At 58.4% G+C, this 19,547-nt stretch overlaps 2 protein-coding genes across 2 annotated transcripts; one reads left to right on the top strand and one right to left on the bottom strand.

Moving 5' to 3' along the window:
* The first annotated feature begins 984 nt into the window (after positions 1-984).
* On the top strand, positions 985-1,398 carry PFN3 (profilin 3). Its single transcript, XM_075543216.1, has one exon. It carries the CDS (start codon positions 985-987, stop codon positions 1,396-1,398), a length of 414 nt encoding a protein of 137 aa, XP_075399331.1.
* A 1,126-nt stretch (positions 1,399-2,524) lies between these two features.
* On the bottom strand, positions 2,525-14,209 carry SLC34A1 (solute carrier family 34 member 1). The gene is made up of 12 exons (XM_075543215.1): positions 14,101-14,209; positions 13,844-13,996; positions 13,631-13,759; positions 13,418-13,561; positions 12,344-12,455; positions 12,049-12,244; positions 11,859-11,954; positions 5,966-6,035; positions 5,613-5,780; positions 4,231-4,347; positions 4,019-4,143; positions 2,525-3,028 (listed from the first exon to the last, which is right to left on the bottom strand). Exons 1-12 carry the CDS (start codon positions 14,207-14,209, stop codon positions 2,525-2,527), a joined length of 1,923 nt encoding a protein of 640 aa, XP_075399330.1.
* Positions 14,210-19,547: the final 5,338 nt, after the last annotated feature.

Genomic DNA, 19,547 nt, shown 5'->3' with positions numbered 1-19,547 from the left:
CGAGCCGCCAGCCTGGACCGGGTGTGGCAAATGCACTCAATAAAGCGCTTGGCAAATGCTTAGAGGAAGCCTTTTCCGTGGTACCACTTGGACATTCCAAGGTGGAAAACCTGTGCACAGCTTCCTGGCCCTTCAGAGATCAGGCCTGTGTGGACTCCTGGTCCAAGCTTGGAGATTCATGCCCAGCTACTGATTTTTTGAGTCATTCTGTGTGCGAAGCCCCCCCATATTAGCCCTCATAATGAACAGTTATGTTTTAACTGTATAGAAGCAGTTGTGCGCATAACCGTGGCTGTACCTTGAATTCACCAGGGGAGAGTGTTTAGCCACAAGATCCACCCAATTCAATCAGGAGTTCTAATGACTGTGTCGGGGAGTGCCACATTTACAGAACTCCCCAGAGATTCCATGTGGTGTGCAGGGGGACAACCACTGTTAGAATGTTAACAGTGCACCCACAGGAATATTCCCGTCCCAACCCCACATTCACTCACTGCCATCGAGCCCGCCCTGTAGGGCAGGGTGGACTCTCCCTGTAAGGTCTCTGAGATGGTAACTCTTTAGGGGGAGTAGAAAGCCTCTTCTTTGTGACGGCAAGAACAGTTTTAGGGCCAGACCAGTGGCAGCTAAGTTGGTGACTTGCTAAAAATAAAAAGCACCTTCGTAGACCACACCTCATCAGCTGGATCAGGCACGCCAGCCTGGGCCTTCTAGGGGACTGGAAAGCTTGGTAAGTTGGAGAGCCGGTCTAGGGATTCAATGATATTCATTGGTGAGAGCCCCTGCCCGTGGTCTACGTCTCCGATCCACGCTGCCCGTAGAATGTCATCAGGCGCCAGGTGCCAACGCCTTCCCCCAAATAACAGGCCTGCTACAGGCCACATGACCAGCCTTGGCGTCACAGCCTCCCCCAAACGTCACAGCGCCTTGGCGTTCCAGGCGCCGGTGCAGCTGCATTTCCCTAGGCGGAGGGCCTGCGCCAGGATGGGCGACTGGAAGAACTTCATCAGTGCGGTGCTGCGGGACCAGCGCATCGACGACGTGGCCATCGTCGGCCACGTGGACAATTGCTGCGTGTGGGCATCGCGGCCAGGGGGCCTGCTGGCCGCCATCTCCCCGCAGGAGGTGGGCGTGCTCACGGGCTTTGATCGGCGGACCTTTCTGCAGAGCGGCCTGAGCGTTGCCGGCCGTCGCTGCTGCGTCATCCGCGACCACCTGCTGGCCGAGGGCGACAACGTGCTGGACGCGCGCACCAAGGGCCTGGACGCGCGCGCCGTGTGCGTGGGGCACACGCCACGCTCGCTGCTTGTGTTCATGGGCCGGCGGGGCGTGCACGGGGGCGTCCTCAACAAGACCGCACACCAGCTGATCCGCGGGCTGCGCGCCGAGGGCACCTAGCTGAACCGCGGGCCCAATAAACGCACCAGGGCGCACTGGGCTCGCCCCCCGGGGCACGTCTTGAATTGCGATGTTAAACTGGTTTGGGGCTGGGCGGGGGAGGTTGCCTGGTGAAGCTTCGAGGATGAGTTCCCATGCTGCCCCGCACCCTACCCCGCCCTCTCCTGGCTGGGTGCCTTGCAGAGGTCCCTGGACGGCCGGCTCAGGACCCTACAAGGGCACCAGCTGAGGAGAGTCTAAGGGTGTATGTGACTTCCCATACCCTGGGGCCTACGACGGCTGCCTTTCCCCACAATTCACACACACAATTCTGGGTGACAAACAGTAAGCAGAAAGCCCCCGTGCCCCTATTCACACCTGCTAGCTCAGCTCTGTGAGGTCTGACTTGCACCTCGAGGCCAGTGTACTTCCCACACCCTCCACTGGGTGTCCCGGATGTGAGGGAATGACAGATCAGATCCCAGGGGCTCCCAGGGGATTGGGTTGTGGACTGGCTTTCTTCCTTCCTTCCCTGTTCACTCCTGCAAGACTAAGACTGCACAGCGGAGGTGGAACTGGCTGTGGATGCAGGTGTCTTGGAAAGGTTGGATCGCAACCAGGTGGGCCCTCCCTGGTAGGTAGAGAGCAGGGAGACTCCCAGATGCACGAGGAGAGTTTAATTTGTTCAGGGGGTGTTCAAGCAGGGAGTGGTGGCGGGGCGGGTGGGTGTCAGAACCCTGGGCGAGGGCGAGAAGACATGATGTCATGGAGGCAGGAAGGCCCAGGGAGGAGTGAAAATTCAGTTAATGACTCAGGCGCTCAAGCAAACAAGCTGACAGTCACGGACTCCAGTCAGCCCTGAGTGATCACACGGGCCTCCATCTACCCATACAGGGGCATCCCCAGGTGGCCTGCGCCATGCGCCCAGCCTCCTGATGGTGTAGCTGTGCACTGGGACACACATGTGCACACAAGTGGAAGCACCCAAGCAACAGCACACACACCCACCCTGAGGATGCCCACACGCACGGGCACAGCTACACACCCAGGCCTCTGTGGACCTAAGCCAAACGCACAGCCAGACTGGCACCGATGTGCACACACAGGCCTTCTGCTGGTCCATCCCGCGCCCTGTGCACCAATTCCCCTAGAGGCGGGTGGCGGTGTTGTGAGTAGGCAGTGCCAGGCGAGGGGAGGGTGTGGCAGGGGGCAGATCCTCCAGGAAGACTCTTGCGGGCATCGGGGGCGAGCGGGGCTCAGGCCTGGCATAGCAGAGGGTGGCACGAGTGATGAGGCGGTCCAGAGGCTTTAGGGAGTGCATCCAGTGTGGCAGAAAGTCCCAGGTCTGCAGCCACTTGGGCAGGCGTCCGGGGCTGTGATTCTGCAGGAAGTTGACAAGCACCACGAAGGCCAGCAGGGCCCCAAAGGGCGTGCCCACGCCCACCATGGCCTGCCAGCCCGCCATGGAGATTCCGAACACCAGCGAGGGCAGCAGCAGGAAGCACACCAGGAGGTAAAGTACAGCGAACCAGCGGTACTTGGCCGTGCGTTCGCCCAGTGCGTTCGCCATGCGGATGGGCAGGCGCATGCAGGGCACTGGGTACCACAGCATGATGCCCGAGATGTTGAAGAAGAAATGGCAGAGAGCAATCTGCAGGAAAATGAGTGGAGGACCGCCAACGTGGGTGCCGGCCCCAGTGCCCCGAGGCAGGCTAAGGGTGGGGGCTGGGTGACAGACAGCCTGCTGCCTGGTCTGAGCAGTGTCGTGGGGAGTCCCCACCAAGGGCTGAGGTCTGGCCTGCACCCAGATTCCACCATAGTGGCCGTGGCAGGTATTCAAATGCCAACATTCTTCTGGACCCATTGGTAAATAACCACAGCCCCTAATGCTCCATGGTCTGTCCCCCCCACTGAGTTTTGCCAAGATGAGGCAAATAAAAGGTTAATATTGATGTTTGGCTCAGCTACTGTGGCCCTTGCTTGGTCAGCGTCCTGGCCCCAGGCCCCTGGCTTGTCAGTTACATTTTGCCTCCTAGAGCCTCTCCCCTGTTAGAGGGCTCCCCCACCCCCATATTTTAGCTAACCCCTACTCTGTTGCTCCTTGGTCTCCTGGACTAGGCCAGGCCCCTCTGATATGATGGTCCCGCAAAGTAATAATGCACTAACCTGCAAGCTGAAAGATGGGAGGATTGATCCACCCAGAGGTGCCTCACAAGAAAGGCCTGGTGATCGACTTTTGGAAAATCAACCATTAAAAGCCCCAAAGACAGCACTGTTCTACTCTGGCATGCACACAGTCTCAAAAATCCAAACCATGCTGGTGGCTGGCAAGCCTGTTCTGACTCACAGCGAGATCCAACAGGACTGAGTAGAACTGCCCCTGTGGGTTTCTGAGACCGTCGCTCTTTCTCCCTCAGAGCGACTGGTGGTTTCAGACTGATGAAACCACACCACCACACCACCAGGCAACTAAATTTGGTGCTTTTGATGCTCAGGTCTGTGGTGGCACTGTCTACTTTGCTTACAGTGAGCCTGGCATAGTGGGGGCACTATGGAAAAGTATTTGCGACATGTTGTAACCCCCTTGCCTCCAGGCTTGCCCTTGTGTGCCCTCTATTTGCCCCCCCCATCCAGCACAAACCTGGACGGAGTTGGGCAGCTTCTCCTTGGGGCTGGCGAGAGCGGCCAGGATGGCGGTGGTAGTGGTGCCGATGTTGGAGCCCAGGGTGAGGGGATAGGCCCGCTCAATGCTGATAACACCCAGGCCTAGAAGGTGGGTGGAGTGGCAGGAGGAGAGGATACACTACCCTTCCCTACGCCCTCCTTCAGCACCCCCCCAGCATGGGCACTCACCGATGAGCGGGGTGATCGCTGAGGTGAACACGGAACTGCTCTGGACTACGAAGGTCATGCCTGCGCCCACCACCATGGCGAGGTAACCCGTGACCCAGGTGAAGGGGGCGGGGAAGTCTGCGAGGAAAGGCCAGCCCAGCCTGGTCAGTGGGGGTCGCCGGCAAGGGATTGGGAGGCTTCCTGGGAGCCCCCGGCCAATGCCAGAGCCTCCGTTTCCCTCTGATCATGGCTGCAGGCCTCTCTGCCTCAGTCCCACGCTGCCATGGCTTTGCTCAGGTCACCCCTCTGCTGGGAGGGCCCCCTGATTCAGGAGCAGTAATGTCCTAAGGGGGAGGAAGCTGTCCTGCCCCCTGCTCAGCTCTGTGCTCCCCTAGCCCCGGGAAGCTCTTTGCCTGGCATTTGCCTGGCAGCGCCTTCTGGTGCCAGTGTGATCAGAGCAGGACATAGTGTCACGTTCGTGCCCCAGGTGTTTCACGTGCCCCCTGCCCCTTGCATAAAGCCCAGGCTCTGAGCAGAGCCTGCCAGCCCCCACCCTGGCCCACTCCCTGTGGCCTGGGTGAGCCACCCTGCATGCCCTTTTCTAGTCACCCTCCTGCTAAGTGGCTTCCTGCCTCTGAGCCTTTGCATGTGCTCTTCCCGGCAGCCCGAAAGCTCTTCTTGCACACACATCCACCAGTTCTCATCTTAGGCTCTGCTGCAATACCACCCTCTGGGCGAAGCCTCTGCCTACCCAGGGCAGCTCCCTCCTCCACTCACTGCGCGCCCCCAGCAGTTGGCTTCTCATTTCTCCAATGTATCCGGCTGCATCCCTTATCTTTCCTTGCCCCAAACCCCCACGTGAGCTGTGAGCCATGAGGGCAGGATCCATCTGGATTTGGCTGACCTCTGACCTGGCCACCACATCCTGCTCGGAACACAGCAGTCACCAGTTCCCAGCGAGTCCACTCTGACTCACAGTGACCCCGAGTGGGTCCCAGCAGAACGGTAACCCACAGAGGCTTCCATGGCTGGTTCTTCAGAGGCACATTGCCAGCCCTTTCTTCCAAGCCACCTCTGGGCAGACTCAGCCTCAGGCTTCCATTCAGCAGCAGAGCTTGCCAGCAGCTCCTGCTTAGCACACATTGCTGGGGGGCTGCATGCATTTCCCCAGATGAAATCAAACCCTCTCTGAGGCTCTCAGAGTGCAAGCCCCCAGCGAGAATGCACCACAGGTCCCCCAGCCGTCCTCACCGCACGGGCCTCAGAAATCACCTGCTCCCCCTTCTTTTCTCGATGGGGAAACAGAGGCTCAGAGATGGTCAGGCACAGTGCAGATGGCCCAGCAAGGCAGTGAGCAGACTCAGGGAGACCTAGAAGGCTCTTCTGACGTGCCCTGTGCTCACCGGTGTTGATGACCTTCTGAATGACCTTGGCCACATGGCCCTTGAGCAGGCTGTTGAGAATCTTGACGAGGAGGATGAGGCAGGTGCACAGGACCACCAGGGAGCTGGCCAGCAGAATGAGCCCCACGACCAGGTCGGGCAGCCTCGTGTCCACAAAGAGGTGTTTACCTGTGGAAGGGGGCGTACGGGGGGGGGGGTGCCAAACTGCCAAGCACTGGCCCCGACGCTAACTTCCAACCCCCCATCTTTTTTCAGTTCCAAGGCCCCACCTCCAGCCTCCAGCCCAGGAGCCACAAAGTGGACAAGGAGTGGCCAGGCCTTGACCCAGCCTCCCCACGATGGCAGGCACTCACATTTCTCCAAGGTGGCATTTCCAAGGGGCCAGCTTGCGTTGGCCTCGACCCTGGGCATGGAGGTGTGAGCCTAGATTAAGAGGATGCGACTTTAGAGAATGTGAGACAGGCAGGCTGGGTTTAGGACTAAGATCAGGGCGGGGTGACCAAGATGGGCCTCTGGACCCTGTGACTGCAGACGAGCCCTGGGGACCTGGCCCTCAGAGTCCACCTCCTGGGCTGGCCAAGGACTCCTGGTCACCCAATCCATCTTGTCCTTGTTGCCCCACCGTTCATCTCTAAACCCTTTCTCAGCCTCCTGCTTCCCCCTCCCCCACACCACCCCTCTTCCCCCTGCAGCAAGCGTGGCCCAGGCTCTGCTCTGCCTGCCTCACTGAGCTCAGTCTCACTCACGCCTACCTCTCCCCCGCCTGCCTCATCTACTGTCAGTGAAGGGTGGGGTCTCCCCCAGGAGGTCTCCCAATTCAAAAGGCCACCAAGCCAGGCAGGTAACAGGCTGGAGTGAGGGGGAGGAGCAGGGGGGGCGGGGGGAGGGCAAGCATGCTGGGCCAGCAGCCACTCGGTGCCAGGCCACCATCAAGGTCCAGGGGCGCAGCCAGCATACCACATGGCCCCAGTCACAGGTTGTAGATCTGCCCGAGGTCAATGTTCCCTGTTTGCAAATATTGGCAACCACTTTGAGACTCCACAGTTCTCCGAAGGCCAAACAGAAGCTGCTTAGTCCAGCCGGGATGGCAGTCATCTGCAGCCTTAGTGGGTGAAGCTGTTCTTTAAATGCCTTCCCCCAGGAGGCCAGCGGCCTGCCAGCCGAGGGAAGGACTTGGCTCTCTGGTGGCCGTGCAGCTTTGCTGTCTCACAAAGGCAGGGCTGAGCAGAGAGCACTCACCACCCTGAGGCCCACATGCCCAGCAAGAGCTGCTCAGGGCCCCCCAGAGGAACATGAGGGTTACTGCTCCGCCTGCTGCTGCTTGGGGAGCCCCTTGGGGGTGCAAATGGTTAATGTGCTCAACTGTTCATTGAAAGGTTGAGAGTTCTAATCCACTCAACGGGACCTCCGGAGAAAGGCCTGGTGATCTACTTTGGGAAAGCCAGCACTGAACGTCCTGGGGAGCACTGTTCTACACCCACATAGCGAAAGGGAGGTGGGAGTATCTTGACAGCGCTGCGAGGTGGGATCTGGTATCTAGGGCACTGGTACTAGGGGGTGCATATAGTCTAGGGGCGCTTGGCTCTTAACCAAGAGATTGGTGGTTTGAGCTCAACCACCCATGCTACAGGAGAAAGGCCATTAAAACTCGATGGCCTGTTCTATTCGGACACACAAGGAGCCAACTCCTAGGTGACAGGCTTGGGGCTGGTCTGGGGGCTGGCCCCCTTCCCGGGAGCTCCACATCCCAGGCCCCTTGGGCCATCTGGTACTGATAGTGGGGCTGGCTGTCAGCACATGGCTGTGTTTGGCTGCATTAGGTTTTGTTCCAAATGGCGTCACTCTCAAAGACTGAGAGGTGGAACTGGGCTAAGGCTCGACTGGCTCACATGCCCAGGCCTCGGGGCACTGTCCCGCCCTGCCAGAATTCACGTAGAGAAATCAAGAAAAAACAAGAGCTCTGAAGGGTTAGACTGGACAACCAGGCCAGCAGGGGGAGGGGAGCTACTCCCTCCCGGCCGGCTACCCAAGTCCGCGGCTGGGAGGGCACCAGGGGTCTGTGGCGAGGCAGAGCGGCATTCATATCCACTTCTTGTCCCAACTGTTTAGGGCAAGTCATGCTAACCCTCAGCCCACTTTCTCTAATCAGGTGGGCGTGATCACAGCGAGGGTGTCAAAATTACAGGAGTAACTGGGGGTGGGGGCACCCAGTCTCTAGAGAGGATGAAATCCTCCCTTCCAGTATCAGATGGTGGGAAGGGGGTATGATTGACTTCCCTGACATGAGTGTCTGACCCAACCTGTGCTGGCTCTGGGGTGTTGAGGAGAAGGGAACTATGGGAGTCTTGGGAGACTGAAGGAGGAGGACAGAGCTGGTAGGGGCAGGGGCAGGTAGGCCAAGGTGAGGGCTCAGACCTCTGAGGTTTAGAAGTGGGACCTTTCTGCCTGGAACATGTGACCTTGATGAGCCTATAGGGAGCATCTGCAAACCATAGCCCGGCTCACTGCCATTGAGCACAATTCTGACTCTCAGTGCCCCTGTGGCTCATAGTGTCCCTGTGGGTTTCTGAGACTAATTCTTTACGGGAGCCTCCTCTTCCTCCTGAGGAGCAGCTGGTGGTTTTGAACTGCTCAGCTCACGGTTAGCAGCCCACTGCATAACCTCCCACCACCACCACCAGGGATCCAAGGAGAGTCTCCTAGGACAAGGTAGAACTGCCCCTGTGGATTTTGAAGACTGTAACTCTTTACAGGAGTATAGGCCCCAGGAGCAGCTGGTGTTCTTAAACTGATGACCTTCCAGTTCACAGCCCAACGAGTAACCATTATGCCACCAGACTCTCTCAGAGAGAGTCTAGAACTGTGGTTCTCAACCTGTGGGTCACGACCCCTTTGGGTGTCGAACGACACTTGCAAGGGTTGCCTCGCCTGACTCTTAACAGTAGCAAAAGTACAGTTACGAAGTAGCAATGAAAATAATTTTATGAAAAAATATAATTTTATGGTTGGAGAGTCCCCACAACATGAGGCACTGTGTTAAAGAGTCCTGGCATCAGGAAGGCTGAGAACCACTGGTCTAGAGACTCTTAAAGCACAGAAAGGAGTGTCGAGGTAACCGGAGGGGCAGGCTTCAGGGAGAGGGGCTGAAGGGAAGAAACAGGCAGATCCTGGGCTTTCTTGTAAAGTGGAGGAAAAGGATAGAGGTCCCAGCCGAGACAAAGGAGCGTGGAAAGTTAGAGTCTAGGGGAACACCCCAGTGGTGTGTGCGTAGGGTGTGTGGCAGGGACAGAATGAGCCTCAGACAGCCATAGGCTCAAGTCCCACTTGGGCCACTGCCCAGCTGTGTGACTTCGGATGAGACACTTAAGGCCCTGAATTTCCTCCTCTGTGGCAAGGGGTGCGTAACATTGCAGAAGATGGTTAGTTGCCCAAGCACCTTGGGAAGACAGCTGGGATCCAAGGGCCTGCAGGACACCCCAAATAAAGGAGGCACCTCTGGGAACTGAAGGGGGTGATTAAACTTGAGGAAGACGGCCGGCTTTGAGTATCCCAGTCCTGGGGAGAAACGCAGGGGATGTGGGCCTGTAATACAGCATTTTTCGCTCCCCAAGAAGGGAAACTCCAGGTCTTTGTTCTCCGAGAAGCAGAGGGAGAAGTCCATGCCAGCACCGCCCTCTGGTGGCCCAAAGGGGAAACGGGTCTCAGACCGCACCCACCATCCATCCCGGCAAGTCTGGGGTGGCTGGAAGCTGGAGGCAAGGAAGTTGGGGGAGGGGAGGAGGAAATACAGACAAAGGAGACGCTTCAAGGCCGGGAAGTCCCTCCTCCAGTGCCTGCTCCAGAGGCACATGCCCACAAGGCACTGCCAGAGAGATGAGTGCTGGGAGCTGTGACCGCCCCCCCCCCACCCCGCCCCGCCCCTGCTAGCCCCTCTCCACAGCGAGGAAACCTGACCTGGTCACCATAAGGAGGAAGGGACACTGAGGAGCAGGCATGAGAGGCTGGTGCCCCAGCAGAGGCTGGTGCCCCGGGGCTGGGGTCAAGCTGAGTGGTCCAGGCAGGTGGCTTCGCATCTTCAGCGAGCCTAGGTTTTCTCCCTGTGGCCTGGGATTGGATGGTGAGGCCCCTCGCTAGAGGCGTGAGGTCAGAGTGGGTCAGCCTGCCCTGCTGACCACCGTCTGAATCACTGAGAAAGCAGCTGCAGGTGAGGGGCAGGGTCCTCAGAGAATGTGACTCAGAGCCCAGGAGCACCTTTTCAGGGGGTGGGGGTGGGATGTGTGTGTGTGTGTGTGTGTGTGATGTGTCTGCAGATCAAGCATTTCACTATGAGGTGGAGAAGGTCCATGTGGCCCAGGGAGATCAGACCCAGGAGTAACCTGCTTTTTGACGCCTTGCTCCGAAGACTCAGAGCAGTCTCCCTGGAGCAGTGGACCCCTTCAGATTTAAGACAAGTTCATATCGAGAGAAAAGGCAGCTGTGGTTTCGGGGGTAAGACTCTCGTCTTCTAAAGTGGAGACTGGGGTTCGATTCCCAGCCAGTGCATCTCACACGCAGCCCCCGGTGTCTGTCGGTGGAGGTTTGTGTTGGGCTGTGATGCTAGAGAGGTTTCAATGGTGCTTCTGGACAACATGGAAATAGGAAGAAAGGCCTGGTGATCCAGTGCTAAAAATTAGCCAAGGAAAACCCTGTGGGTCAATGAGGTCAGGTGAGAGGCAGGAGGACTTTCATTGGTCCCTGGAGCCAGGGCCAACTTGCTTGTGATTAGCTCCCTGGTGGAGCTGTGGCCTGAGGGCCGAGCTGCTAACAGAAAGGTTGATAGTTCAAGCCCACCAGCTCCTCTAAGGGAGAAAGACGAGGCTGTCTGTTCCCATAAAGACTCAGTCTCAGAAACTCTGAGGAGCAGTTCTACTCTGTCCTATAGGCCCCTCCCTGTGTGCCCGTGGGAAGAGGATGAGGCTCGTGCCTGCTTCTGGAGTCCAGATTGTCCTGTGTCTTGCTTGAGTGGAGCTGCCTGTTGAGCGTAGTGACTAAGGCACAGCTGCTCTGGACTGCAGTTTGGGCGACGTCCTTTCCTCTGAGAGTGAGCCTGCAACGCCTGCCTCCTCCTTACCCACCTGGCTGGGCGGGGCAGCCCCGAGTGGAGCCCCTCCCTCCAAACAAGCCTTCCCCAGGGCGCTGGAGTCCAGGAGGCAGCAACTGGGGCACTGGAGACCGGACTCACACCCACCGCAGGCAGGAGGCCTGGAGTCCCAGAGGCCGGCACCAGGAGCTGTGTTTTCTCCAAACAGGCCATTTTCCTGCTCTCCTGGAGCCACCTTCCTGCTCTTCCCTGCTTTCCTGGGCAATCTTGTCACACCCTGCCCATGTTACCTGGGCCCCCCCATGGGTGTCTCAGGAGGAAGGGAAAAACGCTTGACTGGGAGAGCCACGCTCCGCCCCCGGCACGGCTGGATAAGCTCTGGCAAGTTCCTGCTCGCCTCGGCCCATTTCCCTCCCTGAGAAACCAGTACTGGAACCAGACCTGGGCTTCTCCAACTGGCGCACGGAGCCTCTGCAAACCCAGAAATTACCCCCTTACCCCACCCCTCCACCCCACCCCGGATTCAGTAGCACAGTGGTTATGCATTGGGCTGCTAACTGCAAGGTCATCAGTTCAAAACCACCAGCCGCTCTGTGGGAGAAACACAGAGCTTTGCACTCCTGTAAAGAGCTAGAGTCTTGGAAACCCACAGGGGCAGATTCACCCTGCCCTCCGGACTGGCACGAGCGGCATCAAGTTGGCAGCAGTGGATGAGGAGGAGCAGTATTAGGACCAGTACGAAATGTGTCCACGTAGAACCGAGCCCCACGGGAGTCCATGCAGCTACTTATTCGGAAGTAGATTACCAAGCCTTTCTTCCAAGGGACCGCCAGGCTTTCTGTTAACAGCTGACCATACTCTCCGTTTGCACCAGCCGGAGGTCCCGCAGTCTAGGGAAGGGCCCAGCCATTTACATCTCCATCTGACAAGGGTCCTGCTGCTGCTCTGGGGATGGCGGATGGCTGTTCGAGCGGGCGCCGAGGCCGGGAGGGGGTGCAATGTCAGCTGCAGCACCCCATCACAGTCAAAGAGTCACAGAGTCCCGCTCTCCCAGTGAAATGAGCCCCCAGGTGTACCTGGAGTATTTTGAATGGACGACGGGACGGGACACCAACCGTCTGCTGGGTAGGAGGTATTGCTTCCAGGGGCGCAGGCCCGGGACTCACCTCCATGGGGCGCGGGCGGCACCAGATCCGGATGAGGCTGTGGTTCCTCAGGGTCTCGTCCCCAGTGGCGATGCTGGTAATGATGGACTGGTCCAGCTGGGACCAGAGGTGAGTCCGAGGAGTGAGGGGGGAGGCACCCCACCCCCACTTACCAGCCTCCCCCATCTGCTCCCCCCACCCCCATGCCCACCTGGATGATGAGTTTGGTGAGGGGCTCCGTGATGACCTTGAGCAGGTCTGGGGCATCGCGGCCGCCGCGAATGTTGAAGGAGGCCACCACGAGGTGGGTGACGTGGTGCAGGTAGCCGGTGGCAGCCTCCAGGGGCAGCAGGACCAGCACGGACAGCCAGTTAAAGCAGTCGTGCACCGTGGCCCCCGCAAAGGCCCTGGGCAGGGAGGCCATATGGCAGAGCAGGCCTGGGGCAGGAGATGCCGCCCCCCCCACACCCAGCAAGCGTAAGGCCCTCACTGCCCCACCCCCTCACCGCTGGAAGTCAGTCCTGTCCCCCGCCTGCATGAGGGCCACGATAGTGTTGGTGACGGAGGTGCCGATGTTAGATCCCATGATGATGGGGATGGCGGAGCGGACCTCCAGCACTGGTGGAAGAGGGGCCTCTTAGCTAAGTGGGCAGGGAGCCCCAGCCCCCAATCCTACAACAGCATCTTCCACATCCGGTCCTGGGGCCATTCCCGCCTGCTCTGCTGGACCTCGAATCACAGGTTCAGGGAGGGAGGGCGGTGCTGTGTCTTTATGTGAAGTGGCCGGGTGTGGAGCACCTAGGAGCACGTGTGCCCACACAGATGCCTGAGTGTAGCCTGCAAACCTGTCTGTGAGCTGTGTCTGCATGTAGGTGAGTGAGACAGGATGTAGCACTCAGGGTTCGAGGCCAGCACGCACGAAGGTTTTTGCTGTAAAGATAGTGTGGGACTGTGGGCGGCATCTACACGTGGTGGAAAGCCTCCTCCATAATCTAGGTGACCCTTATCCAATCAGCTGAAGTGGTTCTCAACCTTCCTAATGCCGCAACTCTTTCACACAGTTCCTCATGTGGGGGTGACTCCAACCATAAAATTATTTTTGTTGCTACTTCATCACTGTCATTTTGCTACTGTGATGAATCAGGAGACCCCTGTGAAAGGGTCGTTCGACCCCCAAAGAGGTCGTGACCCACAGGTTGAGAACCGCAGAGCCCAGGGGTCCTTGAGGAGAAGGCACTCCCCCATGGGCTGAGGCATCAGTGCCCGCCCAGAGTCAGTGCCCGCAGACTGCTGAGCCAGCCACAGCTGAACGGGCCGACTCCTGGCAGTAGGCCTCTCTCCTCCTGGCTGAAACAGTGAGCGGTCGCACGCAGGTGAGCCTTACCTGTCACTGTCCCAGCTCCTAGGGGTGTCCTCCTGGCCATGCTCCAGGGACAGAGTGGAAGATGCTAGCCCCCAGTCCTCAGTTCTGGGATCCCTGCCTCCCCTTTTCCCACCCCCACTCCTGTTGCCACCGCTGCCCCGGCCCAGCCCCCACCAGTCCCCTCTCAGCCCTCCCTGGGCCCTGTGGGCCAACTCACAGCCAGAGGAGACCATACTGACGATAATGGAGGTGGATGTGCTAGAACTCTGCACCAGGACGGTCACCAAGATGCCCACCACCAGCCCCGCCACCGGGTTGGACAGGATGGCGTTGTCCTTGAAGATGTCACCAGCCACCTTCCCTGGGGAGCAGGAGCCCGCGTCGGCCAAGGCCCATCAGGGACCCAGCCCGGCCCCTTGGGCAGCCCTACCTCCAGCCAACTGGAAGGCTGAGCTGAGCACGTCGAGGGAGCAGACGAAGAAGTAGAGGAAGCCGAGCATCAGCGGCACCTTGAGCAGGGTGCTGCCCACCTGCTGCAGCTTCTGGACCAACCTAGGCTCTGTAGACAGGCGGCCATGAGCACCCAGGGCTCCCAAGGGTGCTGGTGGGGTGTTCCAGAGGCCCTGCCACCCCTCCAACCCACCTGGCTTCTGCTCCTCCTCCAGGGCCAGCTTGGCAGGCAGCGGGGGGTCGTGGAACTCCAGAACCTCCCCGTAGGGACAGCCGTGCTCAGCAAGGGCCACGGGGCCCAGAGTGGGGAAGGCATAGGCTGAGGTCCCTGGAATCCTGTGCAAGACTGGGGAGGAAGGCCAGCGGACAGGCAGAGGGACATAGGCATCATTGGGGATGTGGCGGTTGGGGGCCAGCCAGGCCATGGAGCAAGGTGGGGGCAACACTCACCCTGTGGGCTGGGCACATAAGCAAAGGCTGCCCCACGCATCATGTGTCCCCCCCGGATGGGGAGTGGGGAGACTGCTGGGCTCCCCAGTCTCTCTCCGTAGGACATCATCCTGGGCACACGCTGTAGGGCCTGCATGCACAACACTGAGTGCAGTTGTGTGGTCTGGACACTGACACACTCACCGTCACACACCCACACCGTCCCCCCACAGACTCACAGATATACTCCCTCACACACAGAGATACACTCACAGTCACACACTGCCCCCACATGCTCACACATGCAGAAACTCACAGATACAGTCACATACAAACACACACACTCATACAGACTCACAAATACATTCACTCACACACACACTGACACACTCACCGTCACACACTGCCCCCACATGCTCACACACGCAGAAACTCACAGATACACTCATTCACACACACTCACGCTGTCCCCACTCACACACCCACACACACGGAGTGTCACAAACACCCTCACAATCACTGCCCCCCCACCGACACACACACGCACACGCGTGCTGGAAACCATGTTCCCATGTACACATGGGATTCACATGCACAAACCCAAACCTCCCCCACCCCGATCTGGGCATTCGTTCATTCCCTCAACAAGTGAGTGTTGGGCATCTTGTCTAGTCCAGGCCGTGAGCTCAAGGTGGGGTGCATGGACTAACCAACTGCTCCCCGGCTGGCCTGAGTGAACCTCAACTCCTGCGGACACTGGTGCCTCAGAGACCAGAGCTCCTAGGGTTTGCCACAGCTGGGCGTTTGGAAGAGGGTCACCAGGCCTTTTCCCTGAGTGCCTCTGAGTGAATGGAAACCGCCAATCTTCCAGGTGGTGGCCGGTTCTGTTCCCGTCTGCACCGCCCAGATGCAGGGGCAGTGAGAGCCACGTGGGACAGAAGCCCAGTGGGTAGGCTGATCTAAGCTAAACACACGTGGGTGGGCTATGGCAACGGGGCCGATTGTAAGGAGAGGTGCAGGCTGGGGTGACAGCTCTTGGGAGAAGACGATCTTCCTGAGAGACAGTTGAGAGTTGGGGGTTTGTGTGGAGGCCCTGTGGGGGGAGGAGCAGGCCATGAAGAAGCAGAGCATCTGCTGCATGCTGGGGAGCAAGGAAACAGGGGGACTGGAGGAGGCTGTGATGTGGGCCGGGGTGGGGCCAGTAGACACTGGGCGAGCTGGGGGAGAAGCTAGGGGAGAGCCAGGGCGCAGGAGCACAGTCCCTAACTGCTCCTCGGCCCCGCAGATAAGCCAGCATTGTCGGAAGACCCTTCTTGGGTGGAAGAAGCTCAGACCAGGAGGGCCCCAGCCCATCCCCAGGGCTGGCTAGAAGTTGGAACTGTCCCTGGTTCTTAGGGGTGGGGCACCCCTAGTCTGGGTCCACACCTCACATAGTCCCAGGGTCCCTGGCTGTTGGGATTCAGGGGTTGCTAGGCCCCAGGGCCAGCAGAGGTCCTGTGCACTGTGAGGGGGTGAGCCAGGCTGGGCTGGGACTCCGGTGTAACAGGGCAGGATGGGGCACCCAGGTTGGGGGAGGGGTTGGAGGACTTCTGACTGTTTCCTGCTAAGAACAGGGGCTGGGGGTGGGACACAGAGGCCCTGGGCTCACCTTTTAGTCTGCGTTCCAGCTCCAGCTCAGCTGCTCAGGAAAGCTGGGGGCTGTGGAGGGGCTGGGGCCCTCCTCCTTATACCCTCCGACCAAGGGCAAAGTCCCTAGAACCCTAGCTGCCCTCCTTCTGTTCCCCGATTAACCTCCCTACCACCCCCCCCAGATGCCTCCAGTTAATTGCTAATCAGCTCTGCAGGGAGAGTCTGTGGTCAGGCCTCCCTCCCCGACATGGACACGAAGCCTGAGCCACCGCCCAGTGAGGGGACAAACACAGCCCCTCCCCATCCCCCCCAGCAGAGACCCTGCTGACAGGGTCCTCAAAGAGGGTCCCCTTGATCCTGGTCTGAGAGGAGTCCCCCAGGAGTGACTCACACAGACAGGGGTCTTCTCTCAGGGACACCCTGTGTCTTGTCTGTCTGTCCATCTGGGGAGGACGGTAGGCAGGGGGGTGTCATGGAGGTTGACCAGAGGCGATGGATGCAGAGAGACAGCAGCCTGTGGGCCCATGGAGGGTCTCGAAGGCCTGGCCTTGGGGCAGAGTGTGAGCCGGTGAAGCTGTGGAGCCCCTGAATTCCCTGGGGCAGGGGTGTGGGGATGTGGATCTGCCTTTGAGAATAGTCCCTCTGGAGTGGGGTGGGGGATGCGTCAGAGGCAGCAAGTGCAGGCAGGCAGAGACAAAAAGATGGTGGGATTGCCTAGGGGAGAGGAGCGGAGGTCCAAAGGCACCTGGAGAAGGAGAGATGGGAGCGGAGGATGCATGCGGCAGAGGAAGTTGGGGCAGCAGAACTGAGCCGTGACGGGATGGGGGGGGGAGCACATGACCGACCAACAGCCACTAACGACACAAGTGTGTGCAGTCTCTGAGCATCAGAGGTGAGTCCTGGGGAAGCTTTGGGAAGGTCCTTCTCCTCTCCCCGCCTGTGAGGCTGGAGTCAGAGTCACAGAGGTGAGAACGGAGCTTTGGGGAGGAAGTACGGATGTGATCAGATTCAGCAACGGTGGGTGCCTTCGAAACAGTGGTTCGCAACCTTCCTACTGCCGCAGTTCCTCATGTGGTGGTGACCCCCAACCATAAAATGATTTTCGGTGCTGCTTCATAACTGTCGTTTTGCTACTGTTATGAATCAGACTATCCCTGTGAAAGGGTGGTTTGACTCCCAACGGGGTCGTGACCCACAGGTTGAGAACCGCTGCTTTAAGACCTAGTTGGGCCACCTGCCTGAGTGACTTGCCTAACATTGTGAGAACATCCATCTCATGATGTATCTGCCCACCATCAGCCAGCCAGCCTCTGACCTGTATTTATGCAGTCATTCTTTCATCCACTGGCCTAGCTTTCCATTCACCTGACATTCAAGCTAACCAACCATATGCATGTCCATCCATTTGTCCGTTTGTCTATAAAGCCACCACGCACCCACCCATCTCTCCATCCACCCAGGCAGCAGTCAGCCAGCCAGTGAAGGCAGGCACGCTGAGCCAAGCTGGGAAAAGCCAGTTCCTCTCCTAGTCCTGAGACAACCAGATGGGATTCTGAGCCAAAGCCCCGCACCTCTGGAGGTCATCAAGACTTAGAACCAAGTCCCCCAGCATGTTTGTTCTCTCCGGTCACTGAGTCTCCGGATGGCCCCAGCGGAGGCCATGGCCATTCTCAGCACGGCCAGTCTCAGTCCTGCTTCAAGCGACCACTCCTCACAGCTCACCAGCTGCCCCGGAGCCGCAGCCCTGCTGGCAGCACACCTACATGTTTTAGAGGGACACCGACCCCCACCTTTCCCATCAAGGACGATGGGCATTCCCACGCTAACGCTGGTTGGATTCCCAGCCAGGGCACTTCATGTGCAACGAGCCTTTTTCAATGGCTTGCATCTTGTTAGGTTTTGCTAATCGGGTTTCTTTCTTTCTTTTTTTTTTTTTCACAAGAAAAAAGCTTGCAGTTAGTTCAGGGATCGTTTGCTGGCCCTTAGGAGCGTTTTCCAGTCCAGTCTGTTGGGGCACCACGCCCTGGCCCCAAAGTCCACTTTCAGCATTCCCTGGGGACCTTGCCACTCCATTCCCTTGCTGTTCCACTGCACTCCCCCAGTGATTTGCCTCGGTGTGGTGGGATCAGGTCAGGTGCAATTCCCACTCTGTGTCTCCGGTGCTGTCCCCTGTATCGCCCTTAGTCACTGAGGGGCATCATGTCTCATAGTGGGGCCAGCCATGTTGTTCTCTCTGTGGACTGGCTGCTCTACTCAGGAACATCATCATCACGGCCTGGTGGGCCAGGATGTGCTCCACTCTCTCCTCCTGCCCCTTCATCTGCTCCCGTGTGCTCTGATCAGATATGCTCATCTCCCGGAGCTGCAGAGTGAATGTCATCCTTTGGAACAAATTCTTTTTGGGGGAGGGACAGGAATCCACTTAATTTATGGTGCTGGGGCTGCTAATCGGGTTTCAGTGGAGCTTCCAGACCACGTAGCATAGGAAGAAAGGCCAGGCAAGCTACATCCCAATCTCAGCCAAGGAAAACCCTTTGGCTCACAATCATCCTGTCCACCCTGATGATGAGGCTGGCACTGGACCTGACAGTGCTTTGTCCCCCTGCGCAGGGACCTGCCAGGAGTCAGGGGCGACAACACACGCTGACAGCAACCAGTCAGGACCCCAGCACTCAGCCTGGCGGTGGAGTCTGCTCCCCCACAGCCCCCTCCCCCCCCCCACCTCCCTGAGCCGACCGCTGCCTGTTTACAAAGGGGTTAGGAGCAGAGCAGAGTCAGTCTGACCTGGGTGTGACCCCAGCCTTGTCACAAAACAGCTGTCAGAGCAGTTCACGGAACCCACAGGGGACAGAGGGGAGGTGCTTCTGGGACTGACCTGGGGCAAAGTGACCACAAGTCTTGGTTGGCCTGACTCAGTCCAGGGTGACAATGGTTAAGCTAAAGTCCCTGTCACTGTGAAAAGTGTCTTGGTTTGGATAGTAAATCTTCTAGTCATGTTGGCCCTGGGGGATTCTGGAGAGCTAGTCATTAATTAATTAGTTAATTAATTAATTATCGCGGCGAGCGCCCTACTTCAGGGAGTCTACAGTTAAAACAACAGTGAAAAGGAAAACCTAGCACGCAGCTCTCAGTTTGTGTGTGTGTGGCTGTGATGCGGGAAGCGATGCCACCAGTGTTTCAATACCAGAAGGGGCACCTTAGGAGCCCTGGTGCTTAGTGGTTATGTATTGGGCTGGAACCCACAAGGTCAGCAGTTCAAAACCACCAGCTTCTCTGAGGGAGAAAGAGATGGCTTTCTACTCCTATAGAGAGTTGTTGCTAAGTGCCATAGCCTTGGTTCCTCCCCACAGCAGCTCTGTGCACAATAGAAGAAAGCTCTGTCCCAGGCCACCACGAACCCTGGGTCACTCAGTGAGCCCCATCAGCCTGGCAGGAGTGATTTGGGTATGCCTGGCATTCATATAGAGGTGGGGCGATCGTTGCTGAGCCTGAGAAATGCAGTCCTTGCTGAGTTTTGTGTCTGAATCTTCGGGTCCTAGGGCTCCGAGGCCCTGTTAAAATCCCAGATGGGCTGGGTGGGGGCTTCCAGAGACCCCGGGCCAAGGACCTGCTCCTCCCCCTGAGCAGCGGCAGTGGGAGATAAAGGGGTCGGTAAAAACCAGAGGTGCCGCTCCTTTTTGGCACAGCCGCTTATAAATGTGGGCGGCTAACTGCAAGGTCAGCCGTTGGAACCCACCAGTTCCCCCTCTGGAGACAGATGAGGTCCGGCAGGCTCCTGTGAAGATTTACAGCCCTGGCAACGTTGTGGACCAGTTCTGATCTTGCTATGAGTCCGTAGC

The sequence above is a fragment of the Tenrec ecaudatus genome, chromosome 2 (assembly GCF_050624435.1).
Source record: "Tenrec ecaudatus isolate mTenEca1 chromosome 2, mTenEca1.hap1, whole genome shotgun sequence".
NCBI lineage: Eukaryota > Metazoa > Chordata > Mammalia > Afrosoricida > Tenrecidae > Tenrec > Tenrec ecaudatus.
Note: the sequence above shows the minus strand (reverse complement) of the source record. Positions and strands in the feature narration are given on the sequence as shown.

Bases quoted from the DNA above. Each gene is read 5' to 3' on its own strand.
- SLC34A1 (XM_075543215.1), bottom strand. From the start codon at position 14,209: ATGATGTCCTACGGAGAGAGACTGGGGAGCCCAGCAGTCTCCCCACTC. The intron at 13,997-14,100 runs GTGAGTGTTGCC...CTTCCTCCCCAG, and splicing joins TTATGTGCCCAGCCCACAGG to TCTTGCACAGGATTCCAGGG. The intron at 6,036-11,858 runs GTGAGTCCCGGG...CTCTTAATCTAG, and splicing joins GCCGCCCGCGCCCCATGGAG to GCTCACACCTCCATGCCCAG.
- PFN3 (XM_075543216.1), top strand. From the start codon at position 985: ATGGGCGACTGGAAGAACTTCATCAGTGCGGTGCTGCGGGACCAGCGC.